Below are 25735 nucleotides of genomic sequence, written 5' to 3' on the forward strand. Positions count from 1 at the left end.
CGGCCGGCCCGCCCGCACCCCGCAGCCCGCACCCCGCACCCCACTGCCCGGCAGCCGCCCGAGAGCCCGGCCTGGCCCGACCGCGGCCGCCCAGCACTGCGCAGCACCGCGCCCGCCGCCCGCCGGCCCGCTGCGTGTCCCCCCCGCCCCGCGCGCGCCCGACCCCGCCGCCGGGTCCCCGCCCGCGCCCTCACGGAAGCGCGGCAGTGCGCGTGCGCCGCGCCCGCGCTCCCAGCCCGGAGGACGCAGCTAGTGGTCGCCCGGGAGGGTGGCGGGGCGGCCCGGAAACAGTCTGTGCCCTCGGTCACCGGGAGCTGGCGAGGTGTCCTCCGCGGTGCAGAGGTACGCGGGCCGGGCGCCGGCGGGGCCCCGGCATGGGCGGGGCGGCGGGGGTCTAGGCGGCCGCCCGGCCCTCCGCGGGGTGGCAGTCGCCGCCTCCGGAGGCCGGGCGGCCCCTGGGCGCCCGCGCGGGGCGGCCGACGTGGCGGGCCCCGGAAGCGAGTTACTCCCAGTCGGGACGGGGTGTGCGGGGGCCGTCAGCCCGGGAGGACCCCGACAGTGCCCGGGGCCCGTCCCTCCTTCCTCGGTGGCCAGGGGATCAGTCTTTCCGGAGCTGTCACCTCTCCAGAGGCGTGAATCTCTGCAGGGTTACTGATGAATTGTTATGCGACCCAACATGTGCAGCCAAGTGCAAAGGACGTACATATTTAAGGAGTAATTAGTAATTAAACACCTAGGTAAAAACAGAGAGCATTGCAGGTACCCCAGGAGTCCCAACCACACCTTGTGTTCCTTTCGGAGCACCATGCCCTCCCTAGACGGACTTTTGTGATACCCACTTTCTTGCTTTTCCTATAGCTTTTCCACCTACGGATGCTTGCCTAAACCATACAGTTTTACTTTACCTTTTTTAAAAATTTTTACGAGTGGTTTTGAAGTAATAGTAAGTTTGCGCACACCTATAGGTAATTTTCATTGCTGTCTAGTACTCCATTGTATGAATATGACAGTATAGCCATTCTACTGTTGACGGGCATTTTCTTGTTCCAGTTTGGGGCCAACTAGGAACAGTGCTAAAGGCATTCATATCCCTAGACACTAGTGCACGTGTCTGTAGGATACATGCTTTGGGGTTCTAAAATTGTTGAGTCATAGGATGTGCATAATTTTACCAGGTCATGCCAAACTTTTATTTGGGATGCAGGAAAGTTAACTTCCCAGGACACATCTTCATTTGGTTTAAGGTTCCTGGAGCCCCCCCCCCCCACTTTTCCCATTAAGACTAGGTTTTTTCATTGAGCTTTCAGACCTGCAGATGCAGCATTGAGTTGTTGGGGTTTTTTTGCAGGGGGGTGGGGAGGGGGCGGGGGTGGTAACTAGGTTGGCTCATTTATTTATATATATAAATTTTTTTAAAATTGAGGTATTGGGGATTGAACCCACGACTCTACCACTGAGCTATACCCTCCTCCCCCAGCAGTGAGTTTAATGATGCTTTGCAAAGTACTAATTACCGGTTCACACATGGTGATTTTTTGTTTTGTGAACGGAGACCATCTTCTCAGTGGTGTTTCTTTTCAACATTCCTCCCCACACCAAGGGCAGAGAAACCTTTAGAAGTGATCAGATGCATCTCACCTGCCTTGTTTACTCTGTTGGTGCCTCTGGATCTTTGTCAAACCAGAGTTCCTACATTCCAGGTTATCTCTGTAGGATCCCTGGCACTTTCAGTGACCATTAACTCTTGTTAGGCGAGTAAAGGGAGCACGTCACCCTGATGCCCGTGCAACGCCCTGTCTTTGGATGTGGATCATTTCTGGAAGGCCTGTAGTGTGATCACCTATGCTTCAGCTGCTCTGGTTTTCAGGGCAGAGTTGACCTCAGCCTCCTGTCTCCGGTTTGATGGCTTACCCACAATGCATTTGTGCATGATGTGCAATGTTCTTTTTTTTTTTTTTTAATTTTATTTAAGTATAGTTGATTTACAATGTTAGTTTCAGGTGTACAGCAGAGCGATTCAGTTATACATATACATACTTTTTTTTCAGATTATTTTCCATTATAGTTTATTACAAGAAATTGACTGTAGTTCCCTCTGCTATACAGTAGGTCCTTGTTGTTTATCTATTTTATACATAGTAACGTTTATCTATTAATCCAAAACTCCTAGTTTATAAATTTTTTTTATAATGGAGGTACCAGGGATTGAACCCGGGACCTCATGCATGCTAAGTGAGCGTACTGCCACCAAACTGTACCTACCCCTTGATATGCAGTGTTCTTGAGGTTTCATTTTGTAGTTCCAACCACCCTCAGTGAAGGAAATTATATTAAAAACTTCTTGGATGTAATTGTCTGCAAAAGCCATGTGCTCACCATGTTTCTACATGAGTTTGGGTAAAAAGACATAGAGTTTCTCCTTTGAAGTTATGGAATTTCCTGCATTTCCCTTATTTTTCTGTGTTGTTTCGTTTCTCCTGAAAACTTCGGAAAAGACAAAGGGAAGTGAGTGGAATGTGTCTTAGTTCTCTCCTTACTCCAGTTAGTTGGAGAATAGTTCTCAACAGCTGTTGATTGGATTCAAGTAAACATGGCGGTGTCCTTCCTGGCCATGTTCCAAGTTTATCCTGTCTTCCCAGGAAATATGTGCTTAGAGCTTTGATTAAAGAGAGCTTGAGATGCGACTTAGCGCAGCTGTGGGGAAGGCATGGCTAAGTTTCATCATGGTTCTACAGATTCCTTGAAGGTTGTTAAAAATAGTAATCAAACTATTGTAGCTTCCATTTATTGAGAGTCTGCCAAGCCATATGCTAAATGCCCTACCTTTATTATCTCATAAACTCCACAAAATAAGGCTGTTGTTGTTGTTTTGCCCAAAAAGTGATTGTTTGATATAGTTCAAGTTAATTTTATGCATTTTACAAATGAAGAAGCTGAGAGCCAGATTTTACATAGGTACACAGTTGTCTGACTCCAAACCTTACGCTATTTCAACATATTAAGCTGTTCCTCAATTACAAAGTCAGTCCTGGAAATCAGTTCTGCTTCTGTCAATTATCTGCCAATTTTTCTATCAATTATCAACCCCGTTTCCAAGATCTATGGTATTTTGTTTCTGTAAGTCTCAAAATGTAAGTTAAAAACAGGTAGTAGTGACTTGTTTTCATTTGACAAGATCCTATGAAATAGATCAGATACCATTTTTTATAAGTTTAATAACCTTCCCTTGGGGTTTCAAGCAAGCAGCATTTAGTGGCCATACAACGCATAAAACTCCCTGTGCACTGCTCACGGGACTGAGAGGTAGCCAGTGTGGCCACCTCCCAGTGCCCATCACGAGATCTTCAGAGGGCACCATCGGGGAACTGGGAGAGTCTAGGGTTCTTAGGTAAGACCGGGACTGGAGACAGACATTTTAAATCTTGGAGAACTGAAGCCTAATTTTCATCTCTCCAGGGAGGGAGCAGGCACTGACTTCTGTTTTTATTGTTAAAGTAATACATGCTTGAAAAAAATTTGGACTATTAGACTGTTTCCTGGAAAAGGAGAAAATCTGCCTCTCCCAGCCATGTTCCCCACTTGTAACCAATTTAACCTTTGGTATTTGTCTTTCCTGGTTTTTTTTTTTTTTTCTCTGATTGCAAAAATCTCTGAATCAGCAAAATGTGGTGGTAGAAGGAACTTAAGAAGTTCTCCAATCCAGCTTTTACATTTTACGGAAAGCGAGGGGTCCCCAAGAGCTGAAGTGGGGTCCTAGCTGTGGGAGCAGAACTGTGACTGAACTCCAGGGTCTTCGGGGCATGCTGTTATGGTCAGGCTCGAGTTGAGAGAGTGTGTTGTCGATCAAAATCAGCAGCCCTGTTCTGTCCCCAAGAAGTGAAAGCCGGGGGACCAAAGTTCAGCTTGATGCTGAAATTCATTTTCAGAATTGAGGTATGATACCATCTGCTCAAGCAGAAATTTTTTTATTTCTTTTTATTGCTTATCCTCTATGATCTTAGACTAGCCTCTTTCCAAACTGAGGTGGCGTTATAATACCTGATTTTTGAGCCACTGGCTCAAAAACAGTTCCTTTTTTTGGTTCTGATGATAGGGAGAACCACTGGCGGAAGTTAACTGTGGAAGTCCCCAGCAAGTCGGCCAGACACCATTAGCAGCCCTCCCGTGAGAGCTGGGGTTTCCACATGGCAGGAAAGAGCAGCAGACCCTCCGTTCCTCCCACTTACCAGCCATCTCCTCCCTTCCTACCCTCCCTCAGCCGCAGCGCCTTCTTTAATGATACTAGAATTCATGGAAGTAAGAAGTAACCCTGCATTTCAACAACACTGGGAACTTCCGCTCTAAAATGAGGCAAATAACATTACATGGTCCCACAATACTCAGAGTGTCGTGGATCTCTGAGTTCTTGGAAATGTGTATGAAACAGTATCTTAAGGGTGGAATTGGTAGAACTCATGTAATCATACAGTAGAATATATATTTTTAAAATTTTTATTTTTATTACTTTATTTTTTATTGCACTATGGTTGATTTACAATGTTGTGTTAGTTTCAGGTGTACAGCAAAGTAATCCAGTTATATAAGAATCTCTATGTAACTGATGCAGTAGAATTTGGTCACATTATCATTGATTACACCTGGAAGGACTTAGAAACAGAACCCATCTTTTTTTTTTAAGTACAAAGTGGTGAACTCCCTAAATGTACAACACAGGAGAAGATCCTCCCAGCTCTGTGAAGTAGATGGATTGAGTAATCAGAGCCCGGGAATCTGGCTGCGGGATAACATTTTGGTTACCTCTGAGTGATGCAAGTAGTTCCCACTACCCTTAGGACATTTGATACAACCACAACATCTCTAACGTAAACAGAGGAAACCCGACAAGATAAAAATCTAAATTGGCCACGTGGCTCACCCTGAGATTATCTGAGGCTCTTTTCTTCAAGTTCGGTTGACAGTTGATTTGGCTGTTCTTCTGAATACATTACTGACGTTTGGATTCTCTGAGTTTCCTGGTGTGTGCTTTCATAAAGAGTACTTGAAACCTGTCATCAGAAAGTTCCTGGTGCTTCAGGCCATTACTGTGTGTAAAGCTGGTGAAAGCTGCCTTTGATCTGTTTGTTTGCTTAAGTTTCTTCCACGAGAGGTAATTTTCTTCCTAGCAGCCAGCGGAAATTCTTTTCAAAAGCTTTAGACTTCCACACACCAAGTTTTCTTTTAACAGCGGCTCACCTGATTAATGGTGATATTGAATAAAACTGTTTTTCAGTGCAGTCGTTACATAAATACAGGATTTTAATTATGAATAGTCATATAACTTAATTGAATATTTATTTTCTTTATTTCCCTTTAGGTGTGTCTTATAAGCTTTTCAACTTAGCATTTGCCATCTGAAAAAATTAGGAATTGCCTGTGACATTTGGACTCTGATGTGGTTGGACTGTCTCCCCTCAAACCTATAGAAGTTGAGTATTACCACTTTTCTCTAGTTTAAGGTGTGGGAGAATTTCACACCCTTCCTTTTCTCTTCATAAGGAAATGCAGCCTCAGAGTGATTCCATATTCCAGGCAGTTCAAAGAATTCTGAACCATAAGCCGAGGTTAGTCCCAGGTGAGGCGAATAGTTTTTCAAGCACCAGAATTTTCATTAATTCAAGTAGTCTTCCTATAGTTTATAAATGTTCTCTAGCCTCCGTGTCTTTTACTTTTCAAATTACTAACACTAGAAGTAAGGTAAGCCACTCTTATTTAAGCATATATATTAGGTCCTACTGTGTACAGAGCACATACTAGGTAATTTAGGAATATTTACAGGAGAAGGCAATATGTTTCCTTCCCTACCTACACATGGTAAATTCTGTGCCACATGTTCAGTTCTATGAGGGAGAAGGGGGAACGTGATCTACTTGGAGAATTTATTTGCTATTCAGGGATAAGAAAAGTGCAGTTGAGCATGAGGAGTGTCTTTTTTTTTTTTTTCTTAAAATTAAAGGACTTAAGCTCGAAGAGGAAAGGCTATTTTTAAAAACTCTTTAAAAATGTAAATAGATGCTAAATTATAGTAATTATTTTCCTTAAAGGCAGTAGAATTCTGTACCCTTCAAAATAACATCTGGCAGGTTTTAAAGAACTCATTCATGGGGCATTCCCCACTGGAGTTGTACTTAATGCAACCTACCTTAAGTGGGCGCTGCCGAAAAGTAACTCTATTCAACGTCAGCTGTACTTAGATTGTTTTCATTAGTATATTTTGATTCTCTCTGTGTCAGTTGTCATTTTCATTGTATTTCTTTTTCCTTTAGACCTGGAATGGCCAAATATCAAGGTGAAGTTCAGAGTCTGAAACTGGACGATGATTCAGTCATAGAAGGAGTAAGTGACCAAGTACTTGTGGCGGTTGTGGTCAGTTTCGCTTTGATTGCTACCCTGGTATATGCGCTTTTCAGGTGAGACTAAAGGAAAAAAGAATTGAAATAATTCATCTTTCCAAGGGCCACTGACTTTCTGACTGCTTCTAGTAATGTTTAATACTTAATATGAAAAGCAAGTAATAGATTTCAGTGATGGTATATATTTGCTGCGGTGTTTTATTTTCCTCTAGGCTCTAAATGTGACCATATGTTTTTCTTGTCATAAACTGTCTGATCAGATAAAGTTTAAACTTATCATCTGTATTTTGAATAAAATGTTAATATTTTCTGTTGGAGTATCACCATTAAAAAGTGTAATTTTCACAATTGAATTCATCAGCTCGTAGGTGATAAGTGCGAAATATTTTCAGTGTTTCAATGGAAAAAACTGAGGCAAAAACAAAAACTCGGACTGTATAGAAGGAATTAAGATTAGAATTAAAATTACTGTTACAGACTCGGGAATAATACTTAAAGGTCTCAGATGCCTGTATACCAATACACAGAGACAAGGTGATAAACTAGAAATTTAAGTGTTAACACATGGTGATAAATAAAATTGTATATATATATATATATATATCTGTGATATTTCTGTGATATATATATCACTGACAGAAATGATCAAAAAAGTATAAAAGAGAGAAAAGATTAATTCCGAAAATGAGAGATCACTTGGTTCCTTATGAAAATTATAGAAAGGATTACCAAACAGAGTGTGACCATTGTCTTTGTCTGAACCTCTGCAGGGTTGGTTTTCTATTTGGATGACATTATCTTGATTTCAATAGCATATTTTACACAGTAGCTAATGCGGCACTTGTGGACAGAATGGGGAAATGTTGACCAGATGATAGCAAATTTAAATAAGTTTATCACTGGTTGACAAGTTGCTCCCAGGAGTACTGAGTGATGTTTGAATGTAAACCAAAAAAGGAGGACACTGAATTGTTGAGGGCTCGGCCTTGGACCCTGTTCCACTCGCTTCTGTTAGCAGCTGGGAGGAAAAAAGGAGCATGTTTATTACATTGTCAGTTGGGAAGGACAAGCTAATGTGTTGGTACAACAGAATCAGGATTCAGAAATGGGTCCTCCCGGATGTCTGTGGTCAACTGGTACCTTTGGCAGTGGTGCCAAGACCTTGTGATGGGGAAGGAGTTCAAGAAATGTTGTTGGGATGACTGGAGAGCGACATGCAAAAGAATAGAATTGGACCTATACCACCTCATATGCCAAAATTAACTCAAAATGGATCAAAGATGTGAATGGAAGAGCTAAAACTATAAAACTCTCATAAGAAAACATAGGAGTAAAAAAATAAATAAAAATTTTATTTATAAATAAAAATTTTATTTCATTTTATTTTTTATTAATTAATAGACTTTATTTTTTGGAGCAGTTTCAGGTTCACAACAGAATTGAGCAGAAAATAAATGAGTTCGCACATAGCCCTCCCCACCCACACATATATACTCCCCTACGCTCAACATCCCTCATCAGTGGGGCATATTTGGTACAATTGATGAACCAATATGAACACATTATTACCAACCAAAGAGTTTTAAAAAACAAACAAAAAAATAGGGGTACATCATAAGTATTCTTAGATATGATGACAAAAGCATGGTCAAAAAAGAAAAAGATAAGTTGAAATTCATCAAAAGTAACGACTTCTCTGCCTCAAAGAACGTCATCATTAGAAAGTGAAAAGTCAACCCACTAAATGGGAGAAAATAATTTCAAATCATGTATCTGACAAGGCCCTTGTATCCGAATGTATAAAGAACTCAAAACTCAATAATAAAAAGACAAATGACCCAATTAATAAATGGCAAAGGATCTGAATGAGACATTTCCTCCAAAGAAGACATAGGAGAGGAGGGTATAGCTCAAATGGTAGAGTGCATGCTTACCACGCATGAGGTCCTGGGTTCAATCCCCAGTACCTCTATTAAAAAAGCAATCAATCAGTAAATTAGTAAACCTAATTACCTCCCCTTGCATAAATAAAATAAAACAAAAACCAAGTGGGTTGGGAAAACATGGAAGTATTAAAAAAAAATCTAAGAAGACATACAAATGGCTAATAAGTACATGAATGGGTGCCTGACATTGTTTGGCATCAGGGAAATGCAAATCAGAACTACAGTGAGGGGGGCGGGGGATATAGCTCAGTGGTAGAGTATGTGTTTAGCATGCACGAAATCCTGGGTTCAATCTCCAGTACCTGCATAAAAAAAACAAAACAAAACAAAACAAAAAAACAGCGAGATACAACTTCACACCCATGGGGATGGCTAGATTCAAAAGATCACATGATAACAATTGTTGAGGATGTGGCGAAATGGGAACCCTCATACCCTGCTGGTAGGGGTTTTAAAAAGGTGCAGCCACTTTGGAAAACTACCAATTCCTCAAATGATTAAACACAGTGTTACCATATGACCTAGCATTTTCATTCCTAGCTAAATATACCCATGAGAAATGAAAACATATCTCCATGTAAAAACTTGTACATGAACATTTATAGCAGAATTATTCATAACAGCCCAAAGGTGAAAACAACCTAAATATCCATCAACAGATGAATGGATAAACAAAAGTGGTATATCCATTCATTGGAATATTATTCAGCCATAAAAAGGAATGACATACTGATACATGCACACCCCATCACGGATGAACCTTGAAAACATTGTGCTCAGCACAATGAGCCAGACACAAAAGGCCACATATTTGATCTGATCGCAGGGATATCCACAGTGGGAAAATCTGTAAAGACAGAAAGTAGATTAGTGGTTGTTGAGGATTGGAGTGGAAGGTGGTGGACTAGGGGATGATAGCTAAAGGGTACAGGGTTTCTTATTGAGGTGATGAAAATGTTCTAAAATTGACTGTGGTGGTTAATTATATCTCACTAAAGCTATTTTAAAAATGGGTCATGATGATTAGGCAAATACAATAAAGTATCTGCTCTTTACCTGTTAAGAGTGGGATGCAGAGATGAACTGCTTGTCATTTGAAAGTATCCATGATAATTTGTTCCTTGTTTTTTTTTAATTGTTGTTGTTTGTTGTTTTCGGGGAGAGAGGTAACTAGGTTTGTTTGTTTGTTTGTTTGTTTATCTTTAATGGAGGGACTGGGGATTGAACCCAGGACCTTGTGCGTGCGCTACCCTCTACCACTGAGCTATACCCTCCCCCCTCATGATAAATTGTTGAGTGTGAGTTAAGGGAAAGAGCTCACAAAACCCTAAGTCAAGTAGTCCACTTTGTGTAAAAAAAGATCCATTTTATTTTCAAATATTTTCCTTTTCCTTTATTTGTTTTTCTAATTTCCCTACTATGGATAATTATTATATAATAAAAGTTTTTTCCTCACAGGCTGGATTCATGTAAAGCCCAAAATAAAAGTTTCTGTTGAGTAAGACCATTGCATACGGTAGATACCAAAAGCTTCACAGTACTAGGTTGTACTAATCAGAATAATCAGATGAAGGTCACATTTGGATTATATTCAGTTTGGGCCAAGAATGTTAAACTTCAGGGGAGGTTATTGAAATGGATAAAGCTATGGCAACAAATATAAAAATGCCTGAAAGAACTGTGGGTATCTAGCTTAGAGGAAAAGACTGTAGGACGGAAAAGCTGTGTTTAAATAGGATGAGGGCTTGTTTTATTGAAGAAGTGGGTTTATTCTGGGTAGCTTCGTGGGCAGAAGTAGGGTATAAAGGGAAAACCTAGAGATTTTTCCTTCCTATGTAGTGAAGGATCTAGTTTTGTTTTTTTTTTTCCCCTACTGTTTCGCTCCTGTGTGTCTCCTTTATTTTTACACAGTTCACTTTTGGTCACCAAATGTGTGTGGGTTTTTCCCCTACCAAACAATTCTCCACAACACCAGCTGGGTGTCCCAGAATTTCACTCAATTCTGATGCCATCTGCCTGGAGACAATGTCAGATCCCACAGCTTAAGGGCTCAGTCCCCCAAGACTGCTCCCTTCCCTGACTTCAGATGGCCAGTCTCAAGTAGCTGGTTCCCACGTTACCCACAACTCCTGCCTGATTTGGCTACAAATCAGAGGTCCCCGTGACCCCCTCCTCAAGTTTGCGTAATTTGCCAGAGCTGTTCACAGAACTCAGGGAAACAGATTTACCAGCTTATTAAAGTGGCGGGTGCATCACCCTCTGGGTGGGTGTATTCACCCACCCGGAAGCCGTCCAGACTGCACTGCTGGGATTTTATGGAGGCTTTCTCATGTAGGCATCACCAGTTATTAACTCATTTCTGGCCCCTCTCCTCTCTCTGGACGATAGTTCCAAGCTTCTAATCATGACTTTGTCCTTCTGGTGACCAGCCCTCAGCTGGGACCGTCCCCCCTGACAGAGTCATCTCATTAGAACAAAAGACAGGAGTATCACCCAGTAATTTATAAGGATTTCAGGAACTCTGTGTCAGGGACCAGGTCAAAGACCAAATATTAGAATAAAAGATACTCCTAGTGCTCTGGTCACAGAGGAAATTTCAAGTGTTTCTGGAGCTCTGTGCCAAGAACCAGGGGCAGAGAAAAATGTGTGTATTTTCTCTTATCGCACACGGGGCCAATAGGTGGAGATAAGTGATGAGATTTCGGCTTACCTTAAGACATAGCTTTTCAGATTATGTAAAGTGGTCTCCCTTACTTGGACAACACCTTGAATCTCTCAGATGATTGGGCGGGAGGTCAGTTTAAGTTGCTGTCTGGCTCTTCAGTTTCAAATTCAATTGGTAATTGTTGTAATGCTGTGACTTCAACTGAAGTATTCAATTACTGCGTTGGGGGAGGGGTAGCACGTGTGGCTTAAAATTCCAACAAAGGAGCCTTTTGTCTCTTTCCTATAATTTCTTTGATGTTTTCAGTCATTATAATTCATTGCTTTCTGTATTGTGGTAAAATATCTATAACATAAAAGTTATCATTTGAAGCACACAGTTCATTGGTGTCACGTACATTCACAATAGTGGGTAACAGCACCACTATTTATTTCCAGAACTTTCTCATCCTCTGAAGCAGAAACTGTACCAGTTAAATAATTGCTCCCCATTCCTCCTCTCCCTGCCACTGGTAACCTTTATTCCACCTTCTGTCTCAAGAAATTAGACTATTCTAGGTCCCTCATAAAGTAGAATTACACAACATTTGTCCATTTGTGTCTGGCTTATTTCACTTAGCATAATGCATTCAAGGTTCATCCATGTTGCATCATCTAGCAGAATTTTGTTCCTTTTTATGGCTGAATAATATTCCATTGTATATGTATACCACATTTTGTTTATTCATCTATTGATGGACATTTGGGTTGTTACCAACTTTGGCTATTGTGAATGGTGCTGCTGTGAACATTGGTGTACAAGTATGTGTTTGAATTCCTGCTTTCAACTGGAATTGCTGGATCATATGATAATTCTGTGTATAACTTTTTGAGGAACCTTCAATCTGTTTTTCACAGCAGCTGCCCCATTTTACATTCCCACCAGCACTGTGCGAGGGTTCCAGTTTCTCCACAACCTGGCCAACATTTGCTACTTTCTCTGGGGTTTTTTTTGAGTCATCTGTGGGTGCGAAGTGATATCTCATTGTGGTTTTGATTTGCATTTCAGTAATGACTGCTGACATTGAACGTTGTTTCATATGTTTATTGGCCATTTGTATGTCTTCTCTGGAGAAATGTCTATTCAAGACCTTTGCCCATATTTGAATTGGGTTGTTTGGTTTTTTGTTTTTGAGTTATAAGTGTTCTTTCCATATTCTGTATTAATCACTTATCAAATATATGATTTATAAATATTTTCTTCCAACTGTTGGTTGTACTTTTATCTTTTTGATAGTGTCTTTTGATGCACACAATTTTAAAAATTTTGTTGAAGTCCAGTTTATCTATTTTTTCTTTTGTTGCCTGTGTTTTGGGTGTCAGATTTAAGAAATCACTGCCAAATCCAAGGTCACAAAGATTTCCTCTATGTTTTTTTCTAAGATTTTTATAGTTTTACCTCTAGACTTTAGGTCATTGATCCAATTTGAGTTAATTTTTATATATGGTATCAGGTAAGGATCCAGCTTCACTCTTTTGCATCTGTTTATTCAGTTTTTCCAGCACCATTTGTTGAAAAGACTGTCCTTACTACATTGAAGAGTCTTGGCGTCCTTGTCAAAAATCAATTTACCATATATGTGAGAGTTTATTTCTGGTCTCTGTGTTCTATTAGATTGGTTTCTACGTTCATCCTTATACCAGTACCATGTTGCTTTACAAAGCCATCTCATTGTAGCAAGTTTTGAAATCAGAAAGTGTCTTACGACTTTGTGCTTCTCTTTCAAGATTGTTTTGGCTATTTGGAGTCCCTTGAGATACCATATAAATTTTAGAATGGGTTTTTTCTATTTCTACAAAGAAAGCTGTTGGGATTTTGATAAATCACTTTGAATAGTTTTAACATCGTAACAATATTGTATTTCAATCAATGAACATGGGATGTCTTTCCACTTATTTGTGTCTTCTTTAATATCTTTCAACCATTTTTGGTGCTATAATTAATTTCTTTTTAAAACCTTTTTCTATTTGTTCTTTCTTCTTAAGCCATTAATAACAATTGCCCTGTGTTGACATACCAGAAGCCAGTCAGAAGGATCTGGTATGCAGGTTAACCTGTGAACCACATATTTGCATATTTGTAAACTTTGATTCAAACTTCCTTTCTTGACCCAGGCTTTGGGTATCATTGCTTTTCCTATCAGAGGTTCCTGGCTCCTTTCCAGGGCTGCATATAACTTAACCAGTTTGATAGTTTTGGTTTCTCCTTTCAAAAAAACCCTCGAAGGACCATAAGTCGTTGATGAATACAATCACAACACCAAATGTATTTCTGTTTTAGAGCAGAGCCACTGTTTTCCTCGGCATCTCACTTTAGACCTGCTAAGTGTCAAATGCCATCATTTTCTCACAGCTGAGGCGATCCTGCTGTTACAGAACAAAAACCCCACCCAGGAAATCTGAAGATCTAACTGGCTTTGTTAAGCTATTCATGAATCAGGCAGCATCTTGTCCAGCAAGTAGAGAGATACCCCGAGCAGTTGTAGGAAATGGAAGGTTTATAGACAGAAGGAGGGTAGGGCGAGGCAGTTATTAGCAAAAGAAAAGAAAGGATTGTTTCAGGTCAGGACTTCTTCTCCGGGAAGGAAACGGCAGGGGTCTTGTGCAGATTACCTCCTAGTGAGGACCAGAGAATCCCAGACTGAAGATTCAGATCACATCCCTGGGGAAGGGAGACTGCAGCTGCGTCAGATGTGAAGTCTCGGTCTGGTGTCGTGGGCTTTAGCACTGGCAACGCCGTTTGGTCACCATTTGGTGACGCCTGAAGTTTTCTTATGACAGTAGGTCCCAGAGTTTTAGTCTAGCTTTCAGTCCATCTTCATCATCCCATTTTCTAGATTTTTGGTTCTGTGCTCACGGTTACCAGCAACATTTAGTGACCTGAGCTACATGCAGGCCTTGTTCAGCATCTCGGGCAGTTTCTGCTCGTTCTTTGGCTATACTTTGACTTTTCTGATATTCTGCTGTCAGATTTAAGAGTATTCTCTTTTATGGAAAGAAACCAAAAGAAAGACTTTCCAGTCACATGGTTTATTTCATATCCGCATTCATATATTTGGCATCCATATCCATATGTTTATATCATGGATTTTTTTTTTCCCAATGAGGAGGGAATGGTTTTCCAGGGTCAGAGAACTGAGAAATCCCCATTAGCTGAGTACCTACTGTATGCAAATGAGATGGTTCCTAGACTGTTCTTTGACAGATTGCTTTCCCTATAGAGTAGCTTGCTTTCATTGATACATTTCTTCAATCATAAGAATGTAACATTTAAAAATAAATAATCCACTAAAATTTAAGGTGTTTAAACAGAGTTCAAGTAGTTTCATTACATTCATGTTGAACTTCTGATGAGAGATTTGACTTTAAATTGTTTTTAATGTCCTCTCTGAACTAATGTTTATATTTTTTTCAGCTTTCTTTTCTAAAATTTGAATTTTTTTTTTTACTAAAAATTAAATAACCAGAGGATAGGTTTCTTTAATTTTCCCTTATTCCATTAGAATATTGATTTAGAATTCTTATTGCTCTGGGATATTGGTTCAGCCAGAGAGCAAAGGCTCTTCTATAGAGGAACACCGACATTGCGTGGATTTAAATTTTGCTGTTAAAGAGATTTAGGTTTAGAAAAAACTTCTACAGTCAAATGAAATTAAACTGTGATTCAGATGCAAATTTTCACCCCCCTCAATCCACCCTACCAACCAAACTACCACTTCTAATTTTCTTTTTTAAGCTTATAAGTTAAATTTGATCCCATTTGTTTATTTTGTTTGTTTTATGAGGGGCAGGTAATCAGGTTTATATTTGGAGGAGGTGCTGGGGATTGAACCCAGGACCCCGTGCATGCTAAGTACACGCTCTACCACTTGAGCTATACGCTCCCCACCACTTCCAAATTTCAATACTCACGTTTTATCCCATCTTTTTCTATCAACCACTAACTTCTTGCCTTTGATTCTTTTAATTGTTAATTTTAATTGTTAGCGTTAAGATATTAGCGGTATGTCAGGTTTGGACTTTGCTACGTTATACATTTAATTTTTATTTTTGTCCCCCTCCCATCATAGGTGAAAAGTTGGGAGAAAGACCTAATTAGATATGAAAAAGTGTTCGAATCCATAATAATACAAAGGAATTTTACAAAAGAAATAAATACGTTAATTGTTCTTGATATCATTTGTTGAGTCTGCAATTACATGAAGTCCCCAGTGTACTCGGCCTCTGGGTTTCATCATTTGCCAGGGAAACCGGAAATGGGCGGGTAATCAGTGATCTCGGAATAGCCTGCACGTTCAGCCCTGTAGTCGGAGCACAGTCGTATGCCGTCATTCCCATTTACTATGTCACCAGTAGTCTGGGTCAAAAATGTTGACCCATAAAGAAAACGAATTCCTCTGACAATATTTCATATTCAAGGTTTATTATATTTTATTCAACAGAAATGCACATCAAAACATTCACCCGGAAAACCAAGAGCTAGTCAGGGTGCTTCGGGAGCAACTTCAAACAGAACAGGTACTGTTGTTTTATAATATGTGCATTTGTGTAAGGAGTAGAGTATTTCTCCCCTTACATAAGAAACTGTGATGGAACATTTTTACTCCTTTTTGGAGACACGGGCTTCTCTGCTGCTTGAAGTTACTGTAAATTACTCTACTGATTGTACATTTTCAGATTAGGCAAATGACTGGTCTTAACCTAATTAAGATGTTTTTGAGTATTTATTTGGCTTTAACTTGATTTAAAAAGACAGAAGTTTTCTGATTACTTACCTGCGAGGAAATAAACACTGTCTAATGGACTTTAATGAAATGTAGTGGAAAAACTACTCTTTCTAAAATATGTTCCCCTAAGATCTACCAAAAGGCTTTTTTTCTTTTTCTTCTTGTTCAGTGGTCAAAGTTAACAAAATGAGTTGTGCAAAGAAGAAAACTTTTTTCTGCCTCTTCTTTGCTTTTTAACCACATGGACTAAGAACTGGAAATGTAATACATTTCATGAAGACTGGATTAAGTCGGATATTGTGCACCTTCATGCTGAGATAGCTACCATCAGAAAACAAAAAAATTAAAAATTGATGGCCTACCTGCCAGTCAAACCTCCAAACAGGGTTTTATGATTTATCCATTCACCAAATATTTATGGAACATCTACCATATGTCAGACGCTATTGTGGGCATTGCGAATTCATTTGTGAACAAAACAGACAGGAATTCTTGCTTCAGAGAACTTGAAATTCACTGATGCAAAAATCGTTTAAGCGTATTAGTGGTACCCTGTTCCAGAGCTATTGTTACGAATAATTCATGCTGGGGTGGTGTTTTCTAATTTACAGAGTGATCTTACATACAACTCTCTCATTTAACCTTCAAACATGATAGGTGACTATTCTTATCCCCATTTAACATATTAGATCTCTGAGATTTGCTTAAATTCATACTAGGATCGCGTGACTAGATCTTGCTCTGTAGGAGTCCTGGATTGGATCAAGGTGGATCTTCCAGATTTTTTTTGCACTGCTGTCCCATTCACCTCCATCACACCCCGTCCCAGGCATGGCCTAAAGCTCCAGGTAGAATCAAGCTCCAGTGACGTAGCCTATTCCGTATGGTAGCCACCAGCCACATGCGCATGGCTATTTAATTTTAAATTAACTAAAATTAAGTAAAATTTGAGATACAGTACTTTGGTCACACTAGCCACATTTCAGGTACTTAGCCACGTGTGGCTCATGGCTACCATGTCGGACAGCACAGATAAAGCAGACTTCCATATTGTGGTGAGTTCTGTTAGACAGCCCTGGCTTTTTTTGTCAGTTAATTTCCAAAGATGAAGAATGAAGAGAAAAGGTAGAGGAGGGAACATGACATGCTGTGTGTTTTTCTTCTTTGCACCATTAAAAATGACATAAAAGATTAAGACATCAAAGCATGACCTTGGCTTGTAGGATATTCTAGTATTTTAAGATTGTTTTAAGACATAGGGGATTTTAGTTCTGGTTTATTAATGTAGGGTGACCAAAATCTTTGATTTAGTTTACAGTGAAGAATAGCTCATATTTAGCAAATTTAATACTTTTTTTTTTTTTTTAGCAATTTGGTGTTTTTAATACCGGCTACTTTGCTTATAAGATAAGTGCTGGGTGCTATAAAGTCGGGTTTTGATAAGTATTTTAAAAGCTATACATTCTATAGCAGTACTGGGTAATTTTCCAGTTCCCGGGGACTACTAGAGTGAGTCGTACAGATAAAGTCCTTGTCCTGACAGCATTGTATTAATCTGGCTCTGTGAAGGGTTAAATTCCAGTCACCAGTGGTCTTAAATTTTACTACCTCCAAAATGACCAAATACTCTTCTTTAAAAGTCTAATTCTGATCTCTCGCGAGGTCCAGCACGCACGTACCACTGTCAGGAATGGACGAGTGAAACAGAAGCTGAAAATGAAAGAAAGCTAATACGTGGGAAATAGTGTGACATTTCTTATCCTTCGGCCTGTGTCATTCGGGATAACTCACTCATCCCAATAGATTAGCTCCCAAGTTCATCCAGGTTGTTGTCTTTAATTTTTTATTTTTATTTTATTTTTTTCAGGGTGGGGGGCACAGTAATTAGGTTTACTTGTTTATTTTTTAGAGGAGGGCCTGGGGATTGAACCCAGGACCTTGTGCATGCTAAGCATGCGCTCTTCCACTGCGCTACACCCTCCCCACCAGGTGGCCGTCTTTAGACTGTGCTCAGGAAGGAAGGCAAGACCAGGCAGTTTAAGTAAAACCACAGTGGAGCCTGAGAACTTTATGTAACCTGTAAGACGTGAAACTAGGGCACATCTAAAGTGTAGTGAGCATTACACGCACTGAGTGTATTCTTACGTGGCCCCTATGATAACTCTGACTCTAAAAAGCCCGTGTATGTGTGTCTCATGTAACGAGGGCGCCCATCTTCTCCCCAGGATGCACCTGCTGCTGCCCGACACCAGTTCTACACCGACATGTACTGTCCGATCTGTTTACATCAAGCCTCCCTCCCTGTCGAAACCAACTGTGGACATCTTTTTTGCGGTAAGCAAACCGGGCGTGTGCGGCGAAAGGGACTATTTAGACCAAGCCCCGTGGGAGTGCACAGGCTGGATGCCTTATTTCCTCTCTACCACATTTGGCATTTCATGAGTCAGGTAGCTTGCTTCTGAAATCCTGCTCTCCTTGTCAGCCGCTTTAATTTAGTCTGTAGGTTCAGAGATTTAAAAAAACAAACAAACAAACAAAAACTAGTGATTCAGTTTCTTGGTAAACGGAAGTGTTTCTTTGAGTAGTAATTCAAGTCTATCAGTACCACGAGGCTTCCACCGGATCCCTCACGGTCATCACTTTTCGGTGGTTTCATTTCTTACTCATCCTTCCCAAGGAAGGAAGGTTCTTCTCATAAGGACCTTGTCCAAGACCTTGCCTGAGCCCTGCCGCCTCTTTTTCACTCTAAGACAGTACAGAAGTTCTCACTAGCCTCTCTTCCTTCATGACGTCAAGAGGCTTGGCGGAGGGAGCACGAGGCACCTAGAGGCTGCAGTGGGTGAGAAGGAACGCTGGTTTCACACTCAGTATCAGGAAGGGGTGTTGCCTACACCTGGTGTTCTTCCTGGCCATCCAGAAAGACTCCAGAGAGAATAATGAGATATCACATAGTCATTGCTGGTTATGGTCACGTGAGATTCGGGACAGTCAGTTGTCACTTGCCTCCTACATGCCGAACACGTAGCATCCTTCATCCCCTCCAGCCCCAGCAGCATAAGCAATAATGCTGTGTACCTAGGAGTTCTGCACAGGGAAGAGTTCTACACAAATGAGGAAGTCAAGATGCAGCGATGTGAAGAAATTTTACAAAGGGCAACCCAGCTGCAGAGGGACAGAGCTCGGTTTTAAACTTGGATCGCATGGACTTCCAACCCTGTGCTCAGTTCTTCTATGTGATTGGTGGCGTATACAACTGCTCTCTATTTAAGTTTTATGTAATCGCTAGACCTATTTTAAAATTTTTTAAGTTTATTTACTTATTGGAGGAGGGAGATTTGTTTGTTTATTTATTTATTAAATGGAAGGACCGGGGATCGATCCCAGGACCTTGTGCTTGCTAAGCGCACACTCTACCACTGAGCTACACCCACCCCTAGACCTATTTTTTATTGGTAGTATTTCTTTCTCTTTGAGCAGCTGTATTCAAGATAGGGTTCTGATTGCTCCCAAATTGTACTCAATTTGCATATGAAGACTAATTTAAACTGTAGCATACGGTAATCTAGAAATTGCTTTCTCCCCGTGCTATCTTTTGTCTGGGACTCACTGAATAGAACTCTTAGGTGTATTGTGTTATTGCTCACGCTGTTGGGGATAAAATAAAGTATTTGGAAGCCATTCCAGGCCCTGCAGGGTTTTTATACCTCTTATTCATTAAGTAAGTGCTGACTAATCCCGTTTATTGCCTCACCCATTTACTCTGGCCTCTTCCCTCCGGTTTTTGCCTAAGTAGCTAACGAATCATAAAACACCATTTCAGCGTCTGTCCTTAATGATCTGTTGGAAGTGCTAACGAGCAGCAGAATGATGAAAGATCAGATGGGGAGCGTTAACTGGGCATCAGAGAAAGCAGACACTTCCCCCTCTCAGACCTCCGGCCCCTGCTCCTAATCCACTGGGGACTCTCTTTCTGAGTCTGAATTTGGCTTCAGCCACCCCCTCACACAGCACCCCAGGCCGGTGCTAGCAGTCAGCTAGGAATCACTGAGGTCTGGCGGGCTGGGCAGACTCCCTTTGCCAACCCAGGCTTCGGTGACTCACTGAGTGGATAGTGTGGTCAGTTGAAAGATGGCTGCATTGTGTTCCTGGTTTGACCTCTGGGTCTGAGGCAATAGGGTGGATTCCTTCCGAGATCCTGCTCTACTTGTTGGGCACTTTAATTCACTGCCTGTAAGTTCAAAGGTTAAAAAAAAAACTAGTTATACAACCTCTGCACAAACAGAAATGTGTTTTGTCTGAGCAGTTCCAGTGTATCAATACGGTGTTTCCAAAGTGCCCTCCAGCTTAGTTCTGGACGTGGATCTCCTGGTCTGTTCCTCCACTGCCCGCGGAGAATGAGCACACCAACAGCTTGCACGTACTTGCATTTGTAACTCACATTTTTTTTTGTATTTCAAAGATTTTCTTTTTTAATTGAAGTCTAGTCAGTTTACAATGTTGTGTCAATTTCTGGTGTACAGTGTAATAGTTCAGTCATACATATACATGCGTATAATGGTTTTCATAGTCTTTTTCATAATAGGTCACTACAAGATATTGAATAGAGTTCCCTGTCCTGTACAGTAGGTCCTTGTTGTTTATCTCTTTTATATACAGTAGTGTGTATCTGCAAATCCCGAACTCCCAATTTATCCTTTCCCACCCCCTTTCTCCCCTGGTAACCAGAAGTTTGTTTTCTATGTCTGTGAGTCTGTTTCTGTTTTGTCAATAAGTTCATTTGTGTCTTTTTTTTTTTTTTTTTTTTTTTTTAGATTCCACCTATATAGTATTTTTTGTTCTCTTTCTGGCTTCACTTAGAATGACGATCTCCAGGTCTATCCACGTTGCTGCAAGTTGTAACTCATGTTATTTTATTTCATCCTGCAGCAGTCTTATGAGGTCTTATTCCCATTTTATAGATAAGATCTAGAAAGACTGTACCCCAGATTCAAGTAATTGAGTCATCTCTCCCACCATCCTGTTTATGTGGGTCTTGCATTTTAAAGAGGGAGATAGTTGAGGAAAAGGGAAAACACCAAGCATGTCACAACAGATGTGTATGAACTCGTGTCTGATTTGCTAGACCATCATTTTTCAGTGCAGGCCAGTGGCCGTTGTAGAATTTGCAGAACAAAGACAGCTATGCTCCAATTTGTGGAGAAGAGATATGGGATTAATCAGTTGATATGTCAAAATACACTGGACTTCCTAGTGGAGGGGTCAGAGATAAAGGCGTCATCACAGATGGTACCAAGACTAACAGATTTAGAAGAATTTTCCCTTTCATATAGTTTCTATATGAAATTAGATTGCTCAAAGCATTTCATGAGCATGATCTAATTAACACAGCACTCTGAGAGCAGGAAAAGATACCAGATACAGACCATTTAGCTTTTAAGTTCGTCTTTAAATCGTTGAACCAGTGCTCCACGGTCACCCACGTCCAGGTCGGGCAGCCTTTGCTCGAGCCATTGGTCTGCCCACCAGCCTCCTCACATACCATTTATTTTTGCCTCTGGTATTTGCTCTTACGCTGAAGAAACCCAGAGCATCCTCCCTCCCATGTCCTGTCGAAATCTTACCATTCCTGCAAAGTTCGGTTCAAATCCCTTCTGCTCTACACGTGCCTCTAACGCATCCCAGAGAGTTCGCCCTCTCTGGACTTCTTTTGTACCGAAGCTTAATATCACACAGTTTAAGGTGTAACCACCTCCTAACTGATATAAGCGTGTCACCTTGGCCTCCTCAGTCTGACTGTCAGTGCTTGCTCTGAGTTGTGGACACTTATCGGATCTGGAAGAATCAGAAGAAGGAACCAGAGAGCTACGCCAGGTTGCTGAGGGGAGAGTAAGAAAACAGGAGAGCCTGGAGGCAGAGGCACTTAAGTGTAGAGTCACAGTGGGACCCGGGTGGTCCGAGAAACTGGTTCCTGCAGAGAAGACAATGAACTGGCCCCTTAGACACCAGACAGTGTTTAAAGATAACTCCTTCATTTGTTCTTGGTCTGAACTTTAGTGCTTATGCTGACCACTGTGTAAGATCTGAAAACCCTCCCTTCAGGCTGTGCTTAACTGTTCTGCTGCTCATGAACCTTCAAGCAGAAAAATCAGATCCACCCAGTGCGAAAGTTGATTCAATTATTTAACTGGATTGTGAACTTCAGTAGGGCAGAAAGCGTGTAACCTTTGCATCCGTTGGCTCCTTGCTCGAACTACCTAACTACTATTGTTGATACTTACATAACTTGGTTTTCTAAACTTAAAAAAAAAAAACAGAATTTGTGTTTGTCTAACATTCATGTCAAATTTGGAACAGAAAACTTGAACAGAACACTGATTTGTCAGTTGTCATTTACAGTGATGTTCAATTATTTTATTTATTTTCCATAGGAAATGCAACATTTTCTAGTAAGGCTCATACGCTGAAACAGTTAATGCATGCTTGCTTTTAATTGTGTAAAAATGCCTGTATCTTAACTGGTTATTTAAAAGAAAATATTGTTCAATTGCTGGGAATTACGATTCGATTTGAATTTGCCTTATTAAGAGTTGGTTGGATAAAGTAAAAAAACATTCTAAAATAGGTGATGCTGTTAAAATATTTCAAATATTTGAAACTGTCTCAGCACATGTGGACTTGACAACATCAGTGTTAACGTTTTCTCCCCGCTAGGCACCTGCATTGTTGCGTACTGGCGATACGGCTCATGGCTTGGGGCGATCAGTTGTCCGATCTGTAGACAAACGGTAATGTTTGCATCCAGAAAACATCATTTCTACTTCATCTTGAGAATTTTTGTGCTTTCTGTGCCTGACTCTTGGGAATTATTTTTATGATTTTAGCAGAACTTCATTTCTCCAAAGCTTCAATGATGTCACTCCATTATGTTTGTAAATGTCTTTAAGACACCTCAAAAAAAAGGGGGGGGAATTCCCTTCAGCTATAGTGAAGAAACAACTTAAATCCTCCCCCAAATCCTCATAAATCTTTGTTGTAAAACCAGCAAAGGAATAACTGAACTAGCAAATCTGGCTGAAGCAAATATTCCCCACATACACTTCTTCTGAAAAAAATTTTCCCTTTTAATTTATTTTTAATCTGCCCTTCTCTGGTAAATGTCCAGATAGCTTTAAATGACGAACAGTACTTTTAAAAATGTCTCTTTTGGAGACATAACCACGTTGCATTATCCAGAACGGATTAGATTCTTGTAGGTGGTACAGAAGCTACCTAATGAGGGAGGCAGTGAGGTGTTTTGGGTTTTGTTTTTTGTTTTTAATTGAAGTATAGTCAGTTACAATGTGTCAATTTCTGGTGTACACCACAGTGTCCCAGTCATATACATACATATATTCGTTTTCATGTTTGTTTTTTTAATGGAGGGACTGGAGATTAAACCCAGGACCTCGTGCATGCTAAGCATGTGCTCTACCACTGAGCTATACCCTCCCCACGTAAAGGTGTTTTAATAGAACAGCTTTTAGGGTCCCAAACAGGAGAGCGATTCATCTCAGAGGCAGGACAGGTGGCAGGATCTCACTGGAGATAGTGCCAGGCTCAGACTGGAACACACTCACCACGTCTCTCCCTTCATGCTCACACCAGCACACCAGCGGTCCTGCCACGTTTCCAGGGCGAGCCCAGGTGCCAGGCTTTCTGGACACCCCAGACAGAAGAAGTCCTCCCTCTCAAACATCATTGTATTGCCTGCCCCAGGGCCTTATGACAGGCTGCTGCCCTGGTCTGCCCCCACTTCTGTCTCGGGGACTGTGATCACCAGTGGCAGGGTCGTGTCTTCATTTTTCTGTATATCCAGCACTTAGCACAGTGCCTGGCCGCAGGAGGTGCTCAGCTAATATTTACTGAAAGAAGGGGTTTTTATTAACAAATTTGTGAAGAGACGGCTGTACCTGCTGTTCGTACACGCGCTGCTCTTAGCACTCCTGCGTTTCACGTTTCAAAAGCATCCAAGCAGCGGAAGCTGTGGTTTTACAGCCAAGCTGAGGAAGGCTAAAAACAACAGCAAGACAACTTAAATCTATCACGACTCCTTCCCATACTCGTCTGGTTACACGGGGACCATTTCTGCGGGGGCGGTTATATTTTAAAATAGACTTGTTGTTTGAGGAGCTATCAGCCTCAGATGACCTGAATGTGGTCCTGGGACATTTGTATATCCCTCTTACCTCTACCAGGGAGGAAATGGGGTTCAATGTAGCATGTTATCTAAAAATATCAAGAATTACCTTCTTTTGATTATAGTAGAGATGATGCTTGAGAGCTGGTCCCAGCAAAAAGCTCATCTCTGTATTATGGTTGGTAGCATTCGAAGATCATTCAAGTACCAGTGAGAGGATAAGGAATCATGATTTTAATCAAAAAAGAAATCCCTAATTTTTCTCTCTCAAAGTGATAGGTATATAATTTTATGTCATTTTGCTCCTGAATGTTTTCTTTCTTAAAAATATTTTTAAATTTTATTTATTATTGTATTATTTGTTAATTTTTGGGGGGGGGGGAGGTCATTAGGTTTATTTATTTTTAGAGGAGGTACTGGGGATCAAACCCAAGACCTTGTGTGCGCTAAGCATGTGCTCTGCCACTTGAGCTATACCCTCTCCACTCTGAATGTTTTCTCATCTTTCTTGTGTCTTCAAATATCTGTTGGCCCAAACAGAGAACTAGTGACATAAAGCCCCTGATGTGGACTGGAAAATATCTAAGACAGTGTTTGGATAAGGTGCCCATTTTATTTTATAGGAGTTTCAATTACATGTGAATTGGATTTTATTGTAAAGCAGTAAGTTACTTTCCACCCCGGTGTTGCTCTTGTTACGAGAAATACGTAAAGCATAAATTCAGAAGCTTTTCTCATTCTACTGAGGAAGAACACAAAATGAAAAAAATTAGTGCTGCAGAAAGATGTAACAATTTTTTTCCTGTAATGCACAGGTAACTTTACTGCTGACAGTATTTAGTGAAAACGACCAGTCTCAAGATGTCGTATCATTGCACCAAGACATTAATGATTATAACCGGAGATTCTCAGGCCAGCCCAGATCTGTAAGTAATGTCACTGCGGGTGCAAAGTGAGGGTGTAATGAGCTTCTTTTTTGTCAGGTGAGGTTTACCTACAAATACTCTTTGGCTGTGAAAAACCTACGTGTGTGTTGCGTAAAGGCTTTGCCTTCATCGTTGTCATTCACTGAGTTACAGCTTTCCAAAAAACTACAGTTTCCTATCTTAAAAAAAAAAGGCATTGTAACTCTTTATGAAAGTGATACCAGCAAAAAAGCAATAAGAAAAAATTGAAGGAAAATGTAAAATTATCAGCTTCTGTGGGATTCTAAAATAGGATTTGTCTTAGGAGAAATTTACAACTGAGAGAGTTTTACAACTGTGTTTTACTCTGTTGTGTTTACCCTGACCCCCTGTTGGAAATGTTCCCTTAAGTAATCCTAGGTTCGGGTTTCTCTTGTGTTGTCAGCTATTCAGAAGCCTTCTATTTTAGATGTGATCTTATTTTGGGGGTTTTTTTTGAAAGGGGAGGTAATTAGGTTATTTATTTATATATATATTTTAATGGAGGTACTAGGGATTGAACCCAGGACCTCATGCATGCTAAGCACACACTCTACCACTGAGCTATGTATGCCCTACCCTCTCCAGGACATTGAGCTCTTAATTTGATATTCTTCCTCAAAAGTGGAGTTAGACTGTGATTAATATACAAACATTTCTTAATAACCCATTTCATATTTCTTACCTAATTATTACAGATTTTGTATAAATGATACCATATGAGAACTGAACAAAACAGCTCTGACAAAGGACAGAAAGGCATTCAAAAGACACACTGGCTGGTCCTTAGAATATTTAAGTTACCGCAGACCTTGTGAAAGCAGTGTGGCTGTTTCGCTGTAAATGTTAG

The 25735-nt window shown here is 40.6% G+C and overlaps 1 protein-coding gene and 1 non-coding gene across 8 annotated transcripts in view; both read left to right on the forward strand.

Moving 5' to 3' along the window:
- Positions 1 to 180: 180 nt before the first annotated feature.
- RNF170 (ring finger protein 170) overlaps positions 181 to 25735 on the forward strand; it is a 29754-nt gene continuing 4199 nt past the window's right edge. Inside the window, exons 1-7 of one of the 7 annotated variants that reach the window (XM_074353302.1) lie at positions 181 to 342; positions 5354 to 5611; positions 6303 to 6446; positions 15481 to 15556; positions 17991 to 18099; positions 22477 to 22550; positions 24757 to 24867. In XM_074353302.1, coding sequence (XP_074209403.1) covers positions 6310 to 6446; positions 15481 to 15556; positions 17991 to 18099; positions 22477 to 22550; positions 24757 to 24867 — 507 coding nt within the window. In that variant the 5' untranslated portion in view covers positions 181 to 342; positions 5354 to 5611; positions 6303 to 6309. Of the gene's footprint in view, positions 343 to 5353; positions 5612 to 6302; positions 6447 to 15480; positions 15557 to 17160; positions 17591 to 17990; positions 18100 to 22476; positions 22551 to 24756; positions 24868 to 25735 lie in introns of those variants that run through there. The other 6 variants (XM_074353301.1, XM_074353303.1, XM_074353304.1 and 3 more) reach the window with 6 other exon arrangements.
- On the forward strand, positions 8288 to 8361 carry TRNAG-ACC (transfer RNA glycine (anticodon ACC)). Its single transcript has one exon. It is a non-coding gene; the product is annotated as a tRNA-Gly (tRNA).

The sequence above is a fragment of the Camelus bactrianus genome, chromosome 26, assembly GCF_048773025.1.
Source record: "Camelus bactrianus isolate YW-2024 breed Bactrian camel chromosome 26, ASM4877302v1, whole genome shotgun sequence".
NCBI classification, from domain to species: domain Eukaryota; kingdom Metazoa; phylum Chordata; class Mammalia; order Artiodactyla; family Camelidae; genus Camelus; species Camelus bactrianus.